General features: G+C 46.8%; 1 protein-coding gene and 1 long non-coding RNA gene across 3 annotated transcripts in view; one reads left to right on the top strand and one right to left on the bottom strand.

The window, feature by feature from the left end:
- LOC310916337 overlaps positions 1-14,060 on the top strand; it is a 190,844-nt gene that overhangs the window by 98,101 nt on the left and 78,683 nt on the right. The window lies entirely within an intron of this gene.
- Positions 1-14,060, bottom strand: part of TPCN1 (two pore segment channel 1) — a 42,887-nt gene that overhangs the window by 13,678 nt on the left and 15,149 nt on the right. Inside the window, exons 1-11 of one of the 2 annotated variants that reach the window (XM_083874038.1) lie at positions 13,661-13,715; positions 10,891-11,015; positions 8,277-8,453; positions 7,345-7,458; positions 6,530-6,660; positions 4,727-4,815; positions 4,132-4,166; positions 3,524-3,582; positions 2,692-2,791; positions 1,640-1,756; positions 643-767 (exon numbers count right to left, since the gene is read on the bottom strand). In XM_083874038.1, the coding sequence (XP_083730164.1) occupies positions 643-767; positions 1,640-1,756; positions 2,692-2,791; positions 3,524-3,582; positions 4,132-4,166; positions 4,727-4,815; positions 6,530-6,660; positions 7,345-7,458; positions 8,277-8,453; positions 10,891-10,923 (980 nt within the window). In that variant the 5' untranslated portion in view covers positions 10,924-11,015; positions 13,661-13,715. Of the gene's footprint in view, positions 1-642; positions 768-1,639; positions 1,757-2,691; positions 2,792-3,523; positions 3,583-4,131; positions 4,167-4,726; positions 4,816-6,529; positions 6,661-7,344; positions 7,459-8,276; positions 8,454-10,890; positions 11,016-13,660; positions 13,716-14,060 lie in introns of those variants that run through there. The other variant, XM_083874037.1, reaches the window with a different exon arrangement.

Raw genomic sequence — 14,060 nt, 5'->3', positions numbered from 1 at the left:
TCAGTCTTTCTCCTTGTGCCATTTTCAATACTTCTCTGTGGCACTTGACTTCAAGGAGAAGCATCAGCACCAGTTTCATAGGAGAGTCACTTGGAACCTGTCTGTGGCCAGAACAAAGGAAAAGGAAAAGAAGGTCTCCTGCTCTAATTCCTTCTGCTCTCTTGCTGGCTGGAGTTAGCTGCACCCACCCCCCACCAGAATGGCAATTCTCTGCCTCATAACACAGAGGATGGCAGCCCTGAAAGCAGCAGCAGAACCAAATTTTAATTAACAAAACCCTGGGGGGGACAGCCAGCTGCTGGATAAAAGCACAAACGTGTTAAGCTGCGAGGCTGCGCTGCGTGAGGAAACGCTCCTCGCAGGCTGCAGCGCTGCTCCCCAGCTCCTGCCTCTGCTCTGGCAGGGGACTGGGAAGCAGCTCCTGCCTGTGAGTGCCAGCACAGCGCTGTATCCACCAGAGGGCACGCAGGAACTCCAGCACCTCCCGAGGAAAACCTCAGCTCTCAGGGTACCCATCCCTCCCAGCTTCCCACAAAACCTCTTCCTATTCCCACATGTCAGAAAGTGCTCATTCCATAAACCCAGCCATTCTCTCCAAAGCACAGCCCAGCTGCAGGGAGTGCAGCAGCAGGACCATCCTACCTGACTAAAGGGGTATTGCTCTGGTTCAGTGCTTTGAAGGTGAGATATCTCTCCCTGGCACACATCCGAGGCTTGTAGAACCGCAGCAGCCCTTCAAAGTGCTTGAAGGAAATTCCAGACGGCCTCTGGCAACAAAGGAAGGATGTCAGGGGCAGCAGCATCAGGCAGGAATACACAGAGGCTTTTAATTCTCACTCTGGATTTGTTTTAAGCAGGATTTCATACATTATTACTGAGCCCCCTAAGTACCCTGAGCTATTACTTCAACATACCAAGCTCATCCCAGGGCACAGAGATCAGAAAGCCTGTTTGGCAATTGGTCCCTCCAGAAAATGCAGAACTGTTCCCTGTTGCCCCATCACCTGAAAATTGTCCAACCAGACATCCCAAGCAAGAGTTCAACCCCTCTTCTTGGGAAATTAGCAGGCAGCCTAACAGATCCCACCATGGCACTTTTTAAAGACCATCAGCTATGTGCACTAAACATGAACTCATCTACCATAAGTGGGTTAGTTATTTCTGGGTCTCATTTCTCTTGCTGCTCCAACAAGTTAAGCAAGAAATCAACCTTCTCCCCACAGCTCTTGTCCCTGTAAAAAGTTGTTTGTAGGTGAACTCCTCCTGTTTCTGCACTGTTCACTTGTGCAGGTTCTGGAAAATAGATTCTATCTTCAATTATATGACCCATCCCTCCTCTCAGTAGTGATGCTTGGTAAGCCAAACCAAGTCCTCAAGTGACCCAGACTGAATCAGAGAGAAATCAATGATCCCATGCACTCCAGAACAGATTTCCCTCATTTTACCAAGCCATAACCTCACTCAGGGCTGAAATTCAGAGCGCTCTATTTTTCTCCAGAAACAGATATGAACAAGTTTACATGAATGAAAAAACCACCAGCCCGTGGTGAGTCTGATCACAATCAGCAGAGACAAATGCCCTGTTTTTGGAGGTGCTGCTGAAGCAGCCCAGCCCAGGGTGCTGCTGACACAGCTGTACCTGTTTGGTGACCAGCAGCCGGTACGCGTGCTGGATGGCCGTGCGCTTGTGCAGCAGCAGGGACTTGAACTTCCTCTTCTCAATGTCATTGAAAGTGTCAAACACAACAGCCAGAAGCTGAGAAGACAGGAGAAAAAAAAAAAAAGTGCTGTTTTGACCCTTATAGTCTGCAGGGTTTCAGGGAAGCAAGGAGAGGCACTGCCCGCAGCAGGAATGCTGATGGAGGTGGGATGGAGTCGGTGAGGTCATCCTGGCACAAGGGATCCCACAAAGGGACCCCAAGGCTCACAGCTCTGATCCACTTTTTGGAGTAGGTTCAGATTTTCTGGCCTCTCAACACTTGCTAGTGGATTTTAAGAGCTGTAGCTAAACCACACAAATGCCAGCAGAAAACCATATCAAAAGACTTACTAAAGCACCCTGATCTGTTCTTGGAAAGCAGGGTTTGAGGGCTGCTCTCTGCACTCACCCTTCCTGGGAGCTTTGGCTAACACACAGCAAAGCTAACTCTCCATCTGGGAAGGCACTGAAATCCAACCACAAGCATCAAATCCCCCACCCTGGGCTGCAGAATTCCTCAGCTCCTTTGGCAAGCCCTTTTCCAGCACTCACATCCCTCCCCTGGGCAGCCATGCTCTCACTCTGCAGTGATCAGCACTGCAGTCCTGCCATACTGAGTAATTCCATCCCCTTCAAACTGATTTACAAAGTATTTCGGGCAAGTCCAGATAATAAAATGCCATTTTATGATAAATAATTAAGACAGAGAAGGATAATAAATTTCAAGCAACTGAGTATGTCACTCCAAGCACAATATTAATGGGAGAGTAGTTGAAAGATGCTCATATAATTTGGTTTTCTGTGATTTAGTTCAATTCCTCGTGGTTAGACATTAAAAGAGTTCTATCTGTAGCCAAGCTGCCATTTCTAGAAGTATTCTGCCAAAGGGTCTGAGATGATTGCAGAGCAGTTCTGGGAATGGGGAAGTTTCTGCTGAGCAGGGAGCTCCAAAACCAGGCAGAGGGAAGTGAAGTGCTCCCCTGGGGACTCACCAAGTTCATGATGAAGTAGAGCTCAATGGAGAGGTACACGATGAAGAAGACACAGGACCAGGGGTTCCGGGCGTAGGAAGGCATCATCACATCGGGGAAACTGCATCCCAAAGGACACAAGGGTAACAAAATAACTCATGGTGCACATCCCACTGCACAGGCAACAGGCACAGGGGATGTGTGTGTATATAAATGCACATCTAAAGATATGCACATTTTTTATATAAAACTCGTGAAAAAAAAAAATAAGGCAAAGCATGTTCCTGGCACATGCCAAACACCAAATGGGATTTGTGATGTGGTTAAGGGCTGTGCTTTGATACTTAACAACAGCAGTGCAGCCTCGGTGCAGGTGTTACAACTTCAGATTTATTCCATCCTTTGCTAATTTCCTAATCCTCAGGGCTCTCCCTGACAGCAGATCAATATGTACTCACTGCTGTTATCCCAATTTCCTAGCAGACAGGTGAACTGCAGCACAGGAATAGAAAGTTACTTCTCAACAGTGAGCTGTTGGCTGAGTTAAGGAGCACAAACACAAATTTTCCCTTCTTGGACCAAGGCCTAACAAAGCTGTTTCCCCTCTTATTGCCCTCACAGTGATGAAGATGTCTGAGTCCTGAGAGATAACTCTTCAGCTGAGGTCACAGTGTCCTAAAGTAAAATGGAATACCAGATCTTCCCATGCAGGCTGACCCTGGACATCTCTCTCTGTCAGACAGAGCAAAGAGGTCACCCATCTGAGACAGAGCATTTCTGCAGATAAATTCTTGGCTCTGCCAGACTCCTTTGGGACAAAGGGACAGACTGAGATGGAAGAGCATGAACTTACTTTGAAGTGGTCAGAAGCACGAAGAGATTCACCAGGCTGTTCTCTAAGGTATTGAAGTACTGAAAGAAATAAATTCCCATGACAAAATGCAAGCAAGAATTCACAGGGACATTTTGTTCAAAGAAACAACCAGTCCCCCCACCCCTATGGATGTGGCACTCCCACAGTTCCCTGATGCCTTCTCTAGGGAAAAGTACTTCAGCACTGGGCCTTTCTAAAGTTCCCTGAGAAATGCTGTGTGAAGGGTTAAACCAAAAGCACATTTTTACAGCCACAGCCTGGGCAACAGTAGGAACCAGTGGCTGCTGGACTCTGACCACAGCAGTGGAAGTGGCCAAGCTTTGCCCCAGACACCACCCCTGGGGACAGTGGCAAGTGGCTCTTTTGGCTGAATGAAGGCATCAAGAACAAGGAACAACTCTGAGAATGTTCCCTTTGGGACATCCTGTCCTGGAGGGACTTCCTTCCACAGCCTTCCTCCCCAGCAGAGGGTAAAGCAGGGTGACACTGCCAGGCAGCCTCAGAGCAGCCAGGGTTTGGTCTCACATGGAATAAACTATCACTGCACTGTCAGGTTGGATTCTTAATGAAAGAGTCAAGATACTCACTGGATCCGAGTGGTTAGGAGAAAACAAGTAGAAACCTAAAGAGACAGCAGAGAAAACAGAGGAGAGAAAGGAGAAAGGAAAAACAAAATTAAAGTCGGTTCAATGTCAAGCAGTGGAGCAGCTCCCAAAGGGAAGGTCCCACACTAACAGTAAATCCTCTCTGACACCCTCAATCTGGAAGACTTTTCCCCACAGAGATTTCCCAATAGATGTTATTGGCATTTCACTGTTCCTTTTGGAAAATAAACTTTCTGGGGATGGTTTGGATTGTAGCAGGTACACTCCAGACACAGGCATTTGTGAAACTGCCAGCATTGAGGAAGAGTTGGTGGAAGCAGAGCTTGAAAACACACACCAGTGACTGTGCTCGGGAAGAGGTCAAAAGGACTTTTGTCTCAAAATCAAACACTCAGCTTTCAGATTTTTTGGATGTTTTAACTCTGCCTTCCAGATGACTGCAGATGAAATGGGATAAAGGGAAGATCCTGGCAACACTTTGAATCTGATCAGCTTTATTTTCATGCAGGCTGTTCATGTTGCTTTTGGACAATCACTGGTTAAGAGCATCACTTCACCATCCATAAATACAACTCACCCAGAATAGCAAAAATCACCATGAAGAAAAGCAGGAGGAGAAGGATGTCAATAAATGGTGGGAGGGACTGGAAGATCTGTCGCAGATTTCTGAGAAAATATGAAAACATTAATAAACTAAAATTTGCACTTTTACTCCTCCACATTGTCAGGGGAAAGAAAAAAAACTCACCACCACCACCCCACACTTGAGGGCTTTCTTCCCACTCCCTCCAAGGATTAAAAGTAGAAAGCTTGCTAAATCAAGATCATTTCCAAGCTACCCATCTGTCCTTTGCAGTCAGCTCTCAGGTACTGCAAACAACATTAATGTCATGCTGTCAACCCTCCTTCTCCAGACTAAAGAGCAGCCCTGATTCACTGTGCAGTCTCCAGGCAAGGCAAGGAGCAGAGCCAATGCAGCCACACTCCTGGGCTGGTCTCTGAGGTGCTTTATACACCCAAGCCCTGAGTACCATCAGCACACCCACACTTAGGTCACAACAGAACCATCTCCAACACAAACACCAGTGAAAGACACTGATTTTCCTGGGATGCCTGAAGAATTTGAGTGCTTTCCTGCTGAGATGTGCCAAAACATGGGGAACCATTTGCTGAGATTTTGGCACATCTTCATTGAAGACTAGAAGCTGGGTAGTTGTAAAAGCAAGTCTTTTATTACATCAGTTAAATCCTATGAAGGTAAAGTTATTAGAGTCTATAGCACTACGCAGAAGTCTTCTAAGATAAAGTCCTGAGCAGCAATAAAGGCAACAGCACCCTTATTCCATGTTCCCTTAGCGTCTCCTTCTAACATTCTTAGTGCATTACTTTTAGCCAATCAGGCTTAAACATGAACTCTCTACAAAGTGTTGGACCTATCTTAAGCTAAAATTGATGTTCCGATTTTTGTAAATTCTTACACAAATTCTGCACATATAGTTCTATCTAGGGATTTCTAGCAAGGCTAACATTATTTTTGTTATGACTAGAATTTAACTAACTTTGCAAAAAGTAAGATTACTGAACTATAAACTAGGTACTAGGTCTCTTTCTTGCTGACTAACACAGGCTCTTATTTTTAAGGCACTTAAAAATCTTGTATTTATTTGAAACTAAACGTGCATTTCTACTTCATATCTGGGTGGGTTCACGTATCTTAACTTCTCAGAAGGTTTTAACACAGTCTTCACATCTTTAGACACTCCTGGGCCTGTGTAAATAAGGCCTGGGGTGATACAGGTTAATATGTGGTCAGAGTGCAATGAACCACATGTAAATGTATCAATCTCTGAGGGTTCAGCTTTTGCAGAGAAGTGGCTAAAATTAATTAGCGAGACTGCTCTTCAGAGGTGTTTTGTAAAACAAAAGCTTTAATAAAGAAAAATAACAAAATAAGAAACGTTACAGAAAACAAAAGATAAGCCAGGCGCAGGTGTCTGAGAAAACTTCTGACACCTGGCTAAAACACTCCAAAAAACCCTTCTTCTTCTTCTTCTTCTTTTGTGCTCCTTCCTAAATACTGAATGTTTCAGGAGGGCCAAACTGGCTTGCAGCCAATGAATTTAACAACAGGCTTTGAGTTACACTCTCAGAGCCCAGTCCATTCTCTTGTGCTGGCCCTGAGCCAATTACATCAGAGAGAAAAACACAGAACTTTCGAGCTAAACTTCCTAAAACGTCTAAAGGTAAACTGAAACTCTTTCCCTATATGGAAAACACCTGCTGGGTGTGGGAAATGCATTCCCATACAGGGGAATTTGTACCTCAACACCTTTCCCCTCCAGCCCAGCCCCAGGAAGGAGGGCAGAGCCCCCAGCATCACCTCCTGACAGCCCCGCAGTAGCGACAGTCCACCAGGAAGATGCAGCGCAGGGCGCGGGTGATGCGCACGTGCGATGTCTGCCGCACCAGCACCACGATGGCCTCGACGAACTGCACCAACAGCACACATGTCTGCAAGAAATCAGAGGCAAAGCTCTGGCTGAACACCTGTTTGTCTGGACGTTCAAAGGACGGGAGGTGTCCCTGAGAGTTTTGGGATCTTGCATATGAATCATCTGGCAGCCGGGACACAGCGACATCCCTGCACTAATATTTAATCTGGTGTGGGTTTAACTCCACACTCCGAGGGTCCAGCCTTGCAGAAAAGTGGCTGTAATAATTAGCAAGACTGCTTCTCCAAGATGCTTTGTAAATCAAAAGATTTAATAATGAAAAAAATAACAAAGTAAACAAAATGTTGCAGAAAACCAATAATAAAGCTGTGCACAGGTGCCTGAGAAACCTCAGACAGCCTGTTAAGACATCTCAAAAAGCCTTTACTTTCTTTTGTGCTCTTTCTTAAATACTGACTGTTTTAGAAGGGGTAACTTGGATTGCAGCCAATAGAGAGGGATACAGGGTTTGAAGAACAGTGACAGGATCCAGTAGATGCTTCTCTTTGGCCCTAAGCCAATCCTTGTCAGAAGGCTATGAAAGAATCCAGGTAGACTTCCTAAAACGTCAGAGGTAAACTGAAACTCTTTCCCTATTTGGAAACACCTGTTGGAGGTGTGGGGATTGCATCACTACAATCTGGCTCTTTGGGTCTTGGAGGTGCTAAAGGAGAAACTCCAACCATCAAGCAGACAAACTCACCTTGACCATAGTCCTTTTGTGCCTGATGAAGGTGTGGAAGCCCAGCCACCTCATCTTCATGGAGAGCTCAAAGACGACCACGATTAATGCAAACAGCTCCAGGGTTGCATGGACCTGCCACGGCACAGGGCTGGTGAGAACAGCAGCAGGGCAGAGGCCACACTCCTGCCTCTCCTGCCCCTCTGAGCATCACCCTGTGGTATGCAGGAAAATCCCAAGCCACTCTTTTAAAGCTAACACAGCACTGTTTTTCAAAATTTCTACATCTACTGCTTTGTGCTTTTATTAAAGCCTGTGCAATTTTTCTCTAAGCAGTACCAGGCCAAAATTTCCTGAAATCTATGTCACTTCTGGGCTCCAGCAACACAGAAAAAAAAACCTTACTGACACATTTCAAACAAAAGGCCAAGACATCAACAACTTGAGCAGAAACACTTTGAAAAAGAGATGGAGACTGTGATTTTCTTAGTGAAACACAGAAGGAGAGCTGCTGGGCAGAGAGATTCTATAGAGAGAAGGGTTTTCTCTTCGATTAGATACTCTGGAGAATCACAGGGAGGGTCCTGATCTGTGCTGCTGGGGTAATGGCACCAGCCTTGACAACAACTTTGAAGCCACCCCATCAAAGCACACAGACTGTTGAGTTATTTCACGAAAAAGGAAAAAAACCCCACCCATTTCTGTTACAAAATTAAGAACTGCACAAATCGATAACACAAAACAAGTGTCACTTTCATTGTGGTCTGCCCAGATCAAATGCAAAAAGGAAGTTTTTCTGTCTGGCCTATCTGCTGCCAACCATTTACAGAACAAGCCAGGTGGATTTTTTTTCCCTCTTATTGCCTCCTCCTTCCTCTCTGTCTAGCCCTCGTTTTCCTCTTTCCCACACTGCAGAGCAAGCAGAGTGTCCCATGCAGCCCCCAGATACTCACAAAGATGCCCAGACGGAGCATGGGGACTGCTGGAGCCTCACAGAGGGACAGCAGCAGGAGCAGCAGGGCCGTGCTCAGCTCCATCAGGTAGAAAAGGTGGTTGTGTACAAAGAGGTAGGCAGCGAGTGCTTTGGCATTTTTGGGGTGAGTGAAGAACTTGTCGTTGTTTTCTCCTTCCTAGGGCAGCAGGAATAAAGAAGGGAACAGCATTAGTGACTCTCAGTGCTATGAAAGAGTGAAGAATGCAGACTTTTATAGGGATTAGATACAATTCCCAACAGACTATTGCCTTTTACAGCCTGTTGTTGACGTGTTTATTGAGGAACGAACTCTACACACACGGGACATCCTCTTCTGTTCATAACCACATTTCAATGTAATGAAACTCTTTAATATCCACAATCTCCTGCTTCAGAAACCCCTGAGCCTTTTCACAATGAGACAGAGAGTTTATAAAGGCAGGCAAAGAAACTTCAGCCAACATCCCAACAAAAACACAGCACTTCATTTACTTGCAACTATTTCCACATGTTTATAGACTTATTTGATTAAACTTCTCCAGGACAGAACATGAAAACACCCAGATAAGCTCCAGGGCACCTGGCTGACAGTTGTTCCTCCTTATCTTGGCCTTGCAAAATGTCTGGGAGAAAACACTGGAGCACACACAGTGTTTTCTGCTTCAGGAATGTAAGACAGACTCCATGAAAAATTAACAAGTCTCTATGTTGATTTGTCATTCCTTCTTAACTAGAAAGCTTAATTAACATTAAAAGGTCAGATACTCCATCTCAACACTTTGCCTACAACTGATTTTCAAACAGCTATGTCGTGACTATTTTTACCCCTAGGATGAAACTTAGTTCAGGGAGATTTTAGAGGGTTTTCATGCAGAACCACCCAACAGCTTCTTCTCTCTCTCTCTCAAGTCAACAGTTTTGGCAAGGGAGCTTTTGTCACTCACAGGAAACTTGCTGCCTCTTGGGAACTGTCATAAGAGATCACTTTTCCCCAGCAGGGCCACACAGATGCACAAGAAGTGGTGAGATTTTATTTAAATTAACATCTTTCCAGGCAGGCAATTACTGCAAGGACAGTCAAGCTATTACCATCAAAGCAGAATAGCTGTGATTGCAAATGGATAACGAGGTCAGGGAACTCTCCTTTAGGAAGTGAAGTATTCTCCAGACTCGCCCAGGAGAGGGTTCCCAATGCTTCTCACTTATTCCAGCTCACACAGGGTTTTAGAACAAACACTGCTGGGTCAGAGAGCTGGGCTGGAGCAGGACACAGAGCCCTGCAAAGAGCCAAGGCTGAGATCAGCAGGGTCATTCCCATCCACGCCTGGCAGAACACACTTGCAGAATGACAAACAGCCTCAATCCTGCCTCTTGGGAGCCAGGCAGTTCCAAACATGGCTGGACAGCAAAGCCCTCGTACCCACACCCGACACTTGCCTGCAGCCACTGCTCACAAAACTCTCTTTAAGTGATTCTACTTCATTTCAAGGACAGTGTCATCGTGGCCATTGGTCAAGGCAGCAGCAGCAATCATCCCTATCCGAAGGGCCAGGCCTGCTGTGCCCATTACCATCAGAGCTGCTGCAGCTCAATGACCCTTTGCAGAGCTGCTCCAATAATCAGGAGTTTAAACAAAAGCCTGGGGGGAAGGCTGGAGCCACCCTGCCATTGTCAGGGCTGCTCCAGCACACCACGGAGCTCAAGTGTTGCCAAGGTCCAGCCTACACTGTTTTAAAATATCTGAGAAGTGAGATTTCTCAGTCCTGTGGGGTCAGAGCGGGGAAGAACAAATGGTTTCTCTCACCTTGCAGTGGCTTAAACAAAAAAGAAATCCAACTGGGTCCAAAGCACCTCAGAGCTTTGAAAGGGAATGAAGAGAAGGAAGGATGGACTCTAATGGAATCAGCAATAATTTCAGACTGGCCAGCTCTGGGAGAAGCTCGGTTTTGATGGCTAATTCCTCACACCAGTTGAACAGCAAGCTTAAAAACACAAACCTTTTGTTGCAGTAAGGATGGTGGTTCTGGTAACTGAAGTATGGGTGGGGTTTGATTCTTCATTGTTTTAAATATTATAAATTTTGCTCCTGGGCTGATCCTAATCCCAGCATCTTTTAATCCTGTAGAAATCAAGACCACTGCTTTCTCTCATACCTCACATGACCTGCAGGACTTGACTGACACTAACTGGGCCACCCACCCACCCCATGGCCAAGGCAGGAGTGGGACCTGCACTTCCAGAACAGGAGACTTCCCCAGGAGGGCACTGACCATTCCCCCTGGAGCGACTGTAGAGATGAAAAGATAATCTGTGACCAGCTACAGAAATCTCCATGCCAAGGTGGCAGAACTGTGCATGTGCTGAACCCCCAGCCACTAAAGTCCTTGGGAGATGGTGGGTATTTTGCTGTTCAGTTGCTCCAAATGACTTCCAAAGCCCATCTGGAGGCACCTCCAGCACTGCCCCACTCCTGAAGCAAAATCCATGGCAAAGCACCAAATTTTCAGCCCCAAAACAGAAGCTGTTTGTTTCCCATGACCAAGAACCACCATAGCTGGTGCAGACCATCCTCCCCCCTCCCCAGCAGGGCTCACCTGGAGGTAGATGGCTGCCTCTTGGTAGTTCATCTCCCAGTTGTGGCGGGCAGAGCTCTGCTGGGCACAACACTCCCTGGCCGCGGGGCTGGAGGCGTCATTGACCACGTCGTAGCTGCCTCCATCTGCATCAGAGAAACAGGGATTGACCATCAGGGAAGCTGGGATGGAGGAGCACGAGGCTCTGGGATCACAGACAGGCAGAGGAGCTGGGAAAGTGGCAGCTTGCACATTGACAAATGGACTCTTGGCAGGTAGGAGCTTTAAAGAGACACTCAGACCCAGCACTTGCACACGGGAATGCTCCCAGAAGATCATCAGAAGAGACAGATTCCTATTCAATACAGCAGGCAGCTCTCCTGGCTCACAGGTGTGTGCTGTCATGCCTGAAGCTTGCTAGCAGCATCAGACACTATAACCAGGCAGGTAACAGCCACCAGCCTCCCAGGATGCCCAGCTCAGGGAAGAGAAGAGGGTTTGCTGAAGGAGCAAGAAGCTGTTGCACATGTCCTTGGAGCAGAGGTCATGGAAGGATGGACACAGCACTGTCCCTGCCATGGGACACTAATGTGAGGAGAGAAGCTGTCAGTATTTTGAGTGGAAAGCCCCATTTCTCACAGCACTTCAGAGTCACTAAGTAACACATCTTCACAGCACTCTGAGGTGCTGCTAAGTACTGATACCTCTCTGATGCAAACAAATTGCAAGATGAATTTTCTGTTCACACTCCGCACATTGATTCTAAAACTTCTGAGTGCCTGTCCTCCTCACCAGCAAAGAACTATAGAACAATGCCATACTGAACATTTGAACCAGATTTTGTAAATTAAGATTTTGTTTAATAAACCCTAAAACAATTCAATTGCAAAAAAGCAACTCCCAAGAACAGCTACATATACACAATGTCCTTCCCATGGGAGAGTTACACAGGGCATGTCTGTAAACTCCAAAATAATTGCTAGTTTTGCATTCTGCAGCCTCAGTACTATTAAGACAGATGAAAACTAAGCAAGAAGACAATTACTGTACAAGAAGAGAATGTCACTTGGTTTCTCCTTCTGGGACTGGGGGTTTTATTTTACCTTTGACAAAGAATACTGGGCAGAGAACCTACAGCAGTGAGATCTGCTTAGGGTCTGTGGTGGAGCTGGCCACACTCTCAGTTCTCCAGAGTTTCAATCATTTCCCACATCACATGGCTGTTCCTGCTTTCAGAAGAGACTTCCCTCCTCCAGTCCCTCATGTTCCCAAAGCGGGTACATGTGAAATGGAGCTTGCCAGCACAACAGTGCTGATTTCCCCCTTATTTGATGAGCACAGGAGCTGTGGTGTGGCAGCTCGCTCTCCATGTGTTCCAAGTTGTTATCTGAGAGTGGGCAAAAAAGCACCACGAGGTTCTCTTCCCCTCTCATGACAGCCTGCTGAAGATTTGCTGTGACAAAATAATCCTCGATGAATTACTGATTCAGTCTCTCCAGAACACCCTCTGGAGTGGAGAGGGAGTCCATGCCAAAAACTCTGCACCCGCCAAGAGAAATGGCACCATGTGCTCCTGGCAGAGGCAGGGAGTGGGAAGGAATCAGAACCCCCCCACCAGTGCACAGCCACAGCTGCCTCTCCCACCCCCAAAATCAAATCAAGACAACCTTTCTCTGGGGTTTGTGAAGACCATCCAGATTGCACACTCAGGTTGCTGAGCGATCTGCAGCACAAAGCCTGTTTCTCTTCCTTGCTTCCCCCACACCCTTAAAATACCACTCAAAATCTGGACAAATGTTTGAATGAGGCCGGTTCCTCCCCCACAGCCCTTGATTTAGCACAGTTCTTGAAAAAAAAAAAAAAACCTGAATTATGGAGTTTTTATTTATCCATGGAGCTGGAATGGCAGCCTTCTAGTTTGTCTGCTTTTTAACTAGGATGACAGCCATATGCAAAAATCAGAAGCGTTATATTGCAAGCTCTAAAAAGTTCTTAATGTTATTATTTACAAAGCTTTTGCTGGGGATGTGTCTCAAAAAGACAGACCCCCTCAAACTGCAGCCTGAGAGCAAAACCTTTTTACATTTTATGCTTAACAGTTACAGGAGGAGCACCAGAACCTGGACTTTACGTTACAGAATATACAAAATTTAAGAGGATCAAAACACACTGTGGCCAAAACAGCAAAGGTTTGTAGCATTAACCTAAACACCAACACGCTGGACCCTGCCAAAAGATGCCAAAATCACCTTTAACCCTGAAGCAGCTCTTTTGCAAAAATTAACTTCCCTGGAAAGGACTGACACTAGGAATAGACACACCCCAGCAAAAACCCAGGACAGGACCCAGCTCAGTGCTTCCCACAGAAGCTGAAAACAGTGGAGCTGTCCCAGCTCTGAGACCAAGGCTGCAAATACCAAACAGCACTCAGAGATGCAAATCAGAACCGAGAAACAGCTCCAGAAATCAAGATGCTTTCCTGCTGTCTGAACCAGGCACAGCCAACAGAAAATGCACTGAAGTGTTCCGGTGGGGAGCTGCATTTTGTGGATCAGCTCCTTTCCCCGTCAGGTACCAGAAGGTTGATCTAGCATCCCTGAGGCAACAGCATCATCTGGGTCATAAATAATAATAAAAAATAATAATAAATTTGAAGAGCAGCTCTCTGACTGTGTGCTTGGCAGCCCTCCAGCGAGCTAATTTCCTCAGCTGCTCCCATGATAACAATGACACAGACTAATGCAAGCTCGGCTCCGCTCGTGCTGCACCGACATCCCCGACGGCGTTTTACCATCAGTATGGAGCTCAATGAGATAGGAGGATCTCTCCACGGGGCTCCCGGAATCCTCGAAGTAGATGGCAGGAGGCAGCTCTCTCCACTGCATGGCAGCCGGCGGTGCTGGCAGCCGGGCACAGCCCCAGCTCCTCCCGCCTCGCTGCGAGAGCCGCTCCTCGATCGCGCCGCTTCCTCAAGGGAAAGCTCCGCGCAGAAAAGGGAAAGCTGCGCGCAGAAAGGCTCCGCTCCGTGCTGCCTGCAGAACTGAGCGGCTTCTCTCTCTCTCCCCTCCCCTCTGAGTGAGGAAGGTGGCTCAGACCTCAGTGAGATCCTCTCCCTGGGTGTTTCCGAGGGGGAGATTTCGGAAGGCTGAGCCGCAGGACGAGGAGCGGCTGCCAGGCACAAGCGTGCTCTT

Source organism: Zosterops lateralis, assembly GCF_965231275.1.
Source record: "Zosterops lateralis genome assembly, chromosome: 17".
Classification (NCBI taxonomy): Eukaryota; Metazoa; Chordata; class Aves; order Passeriformes; family Zosteropidae; genus Zosterops; species Zosterops lateralis.
Note: the sequence above shows the minus strand (reverse complement) of the source record. Positions and strands in the feature narration are given on the sequence as shown.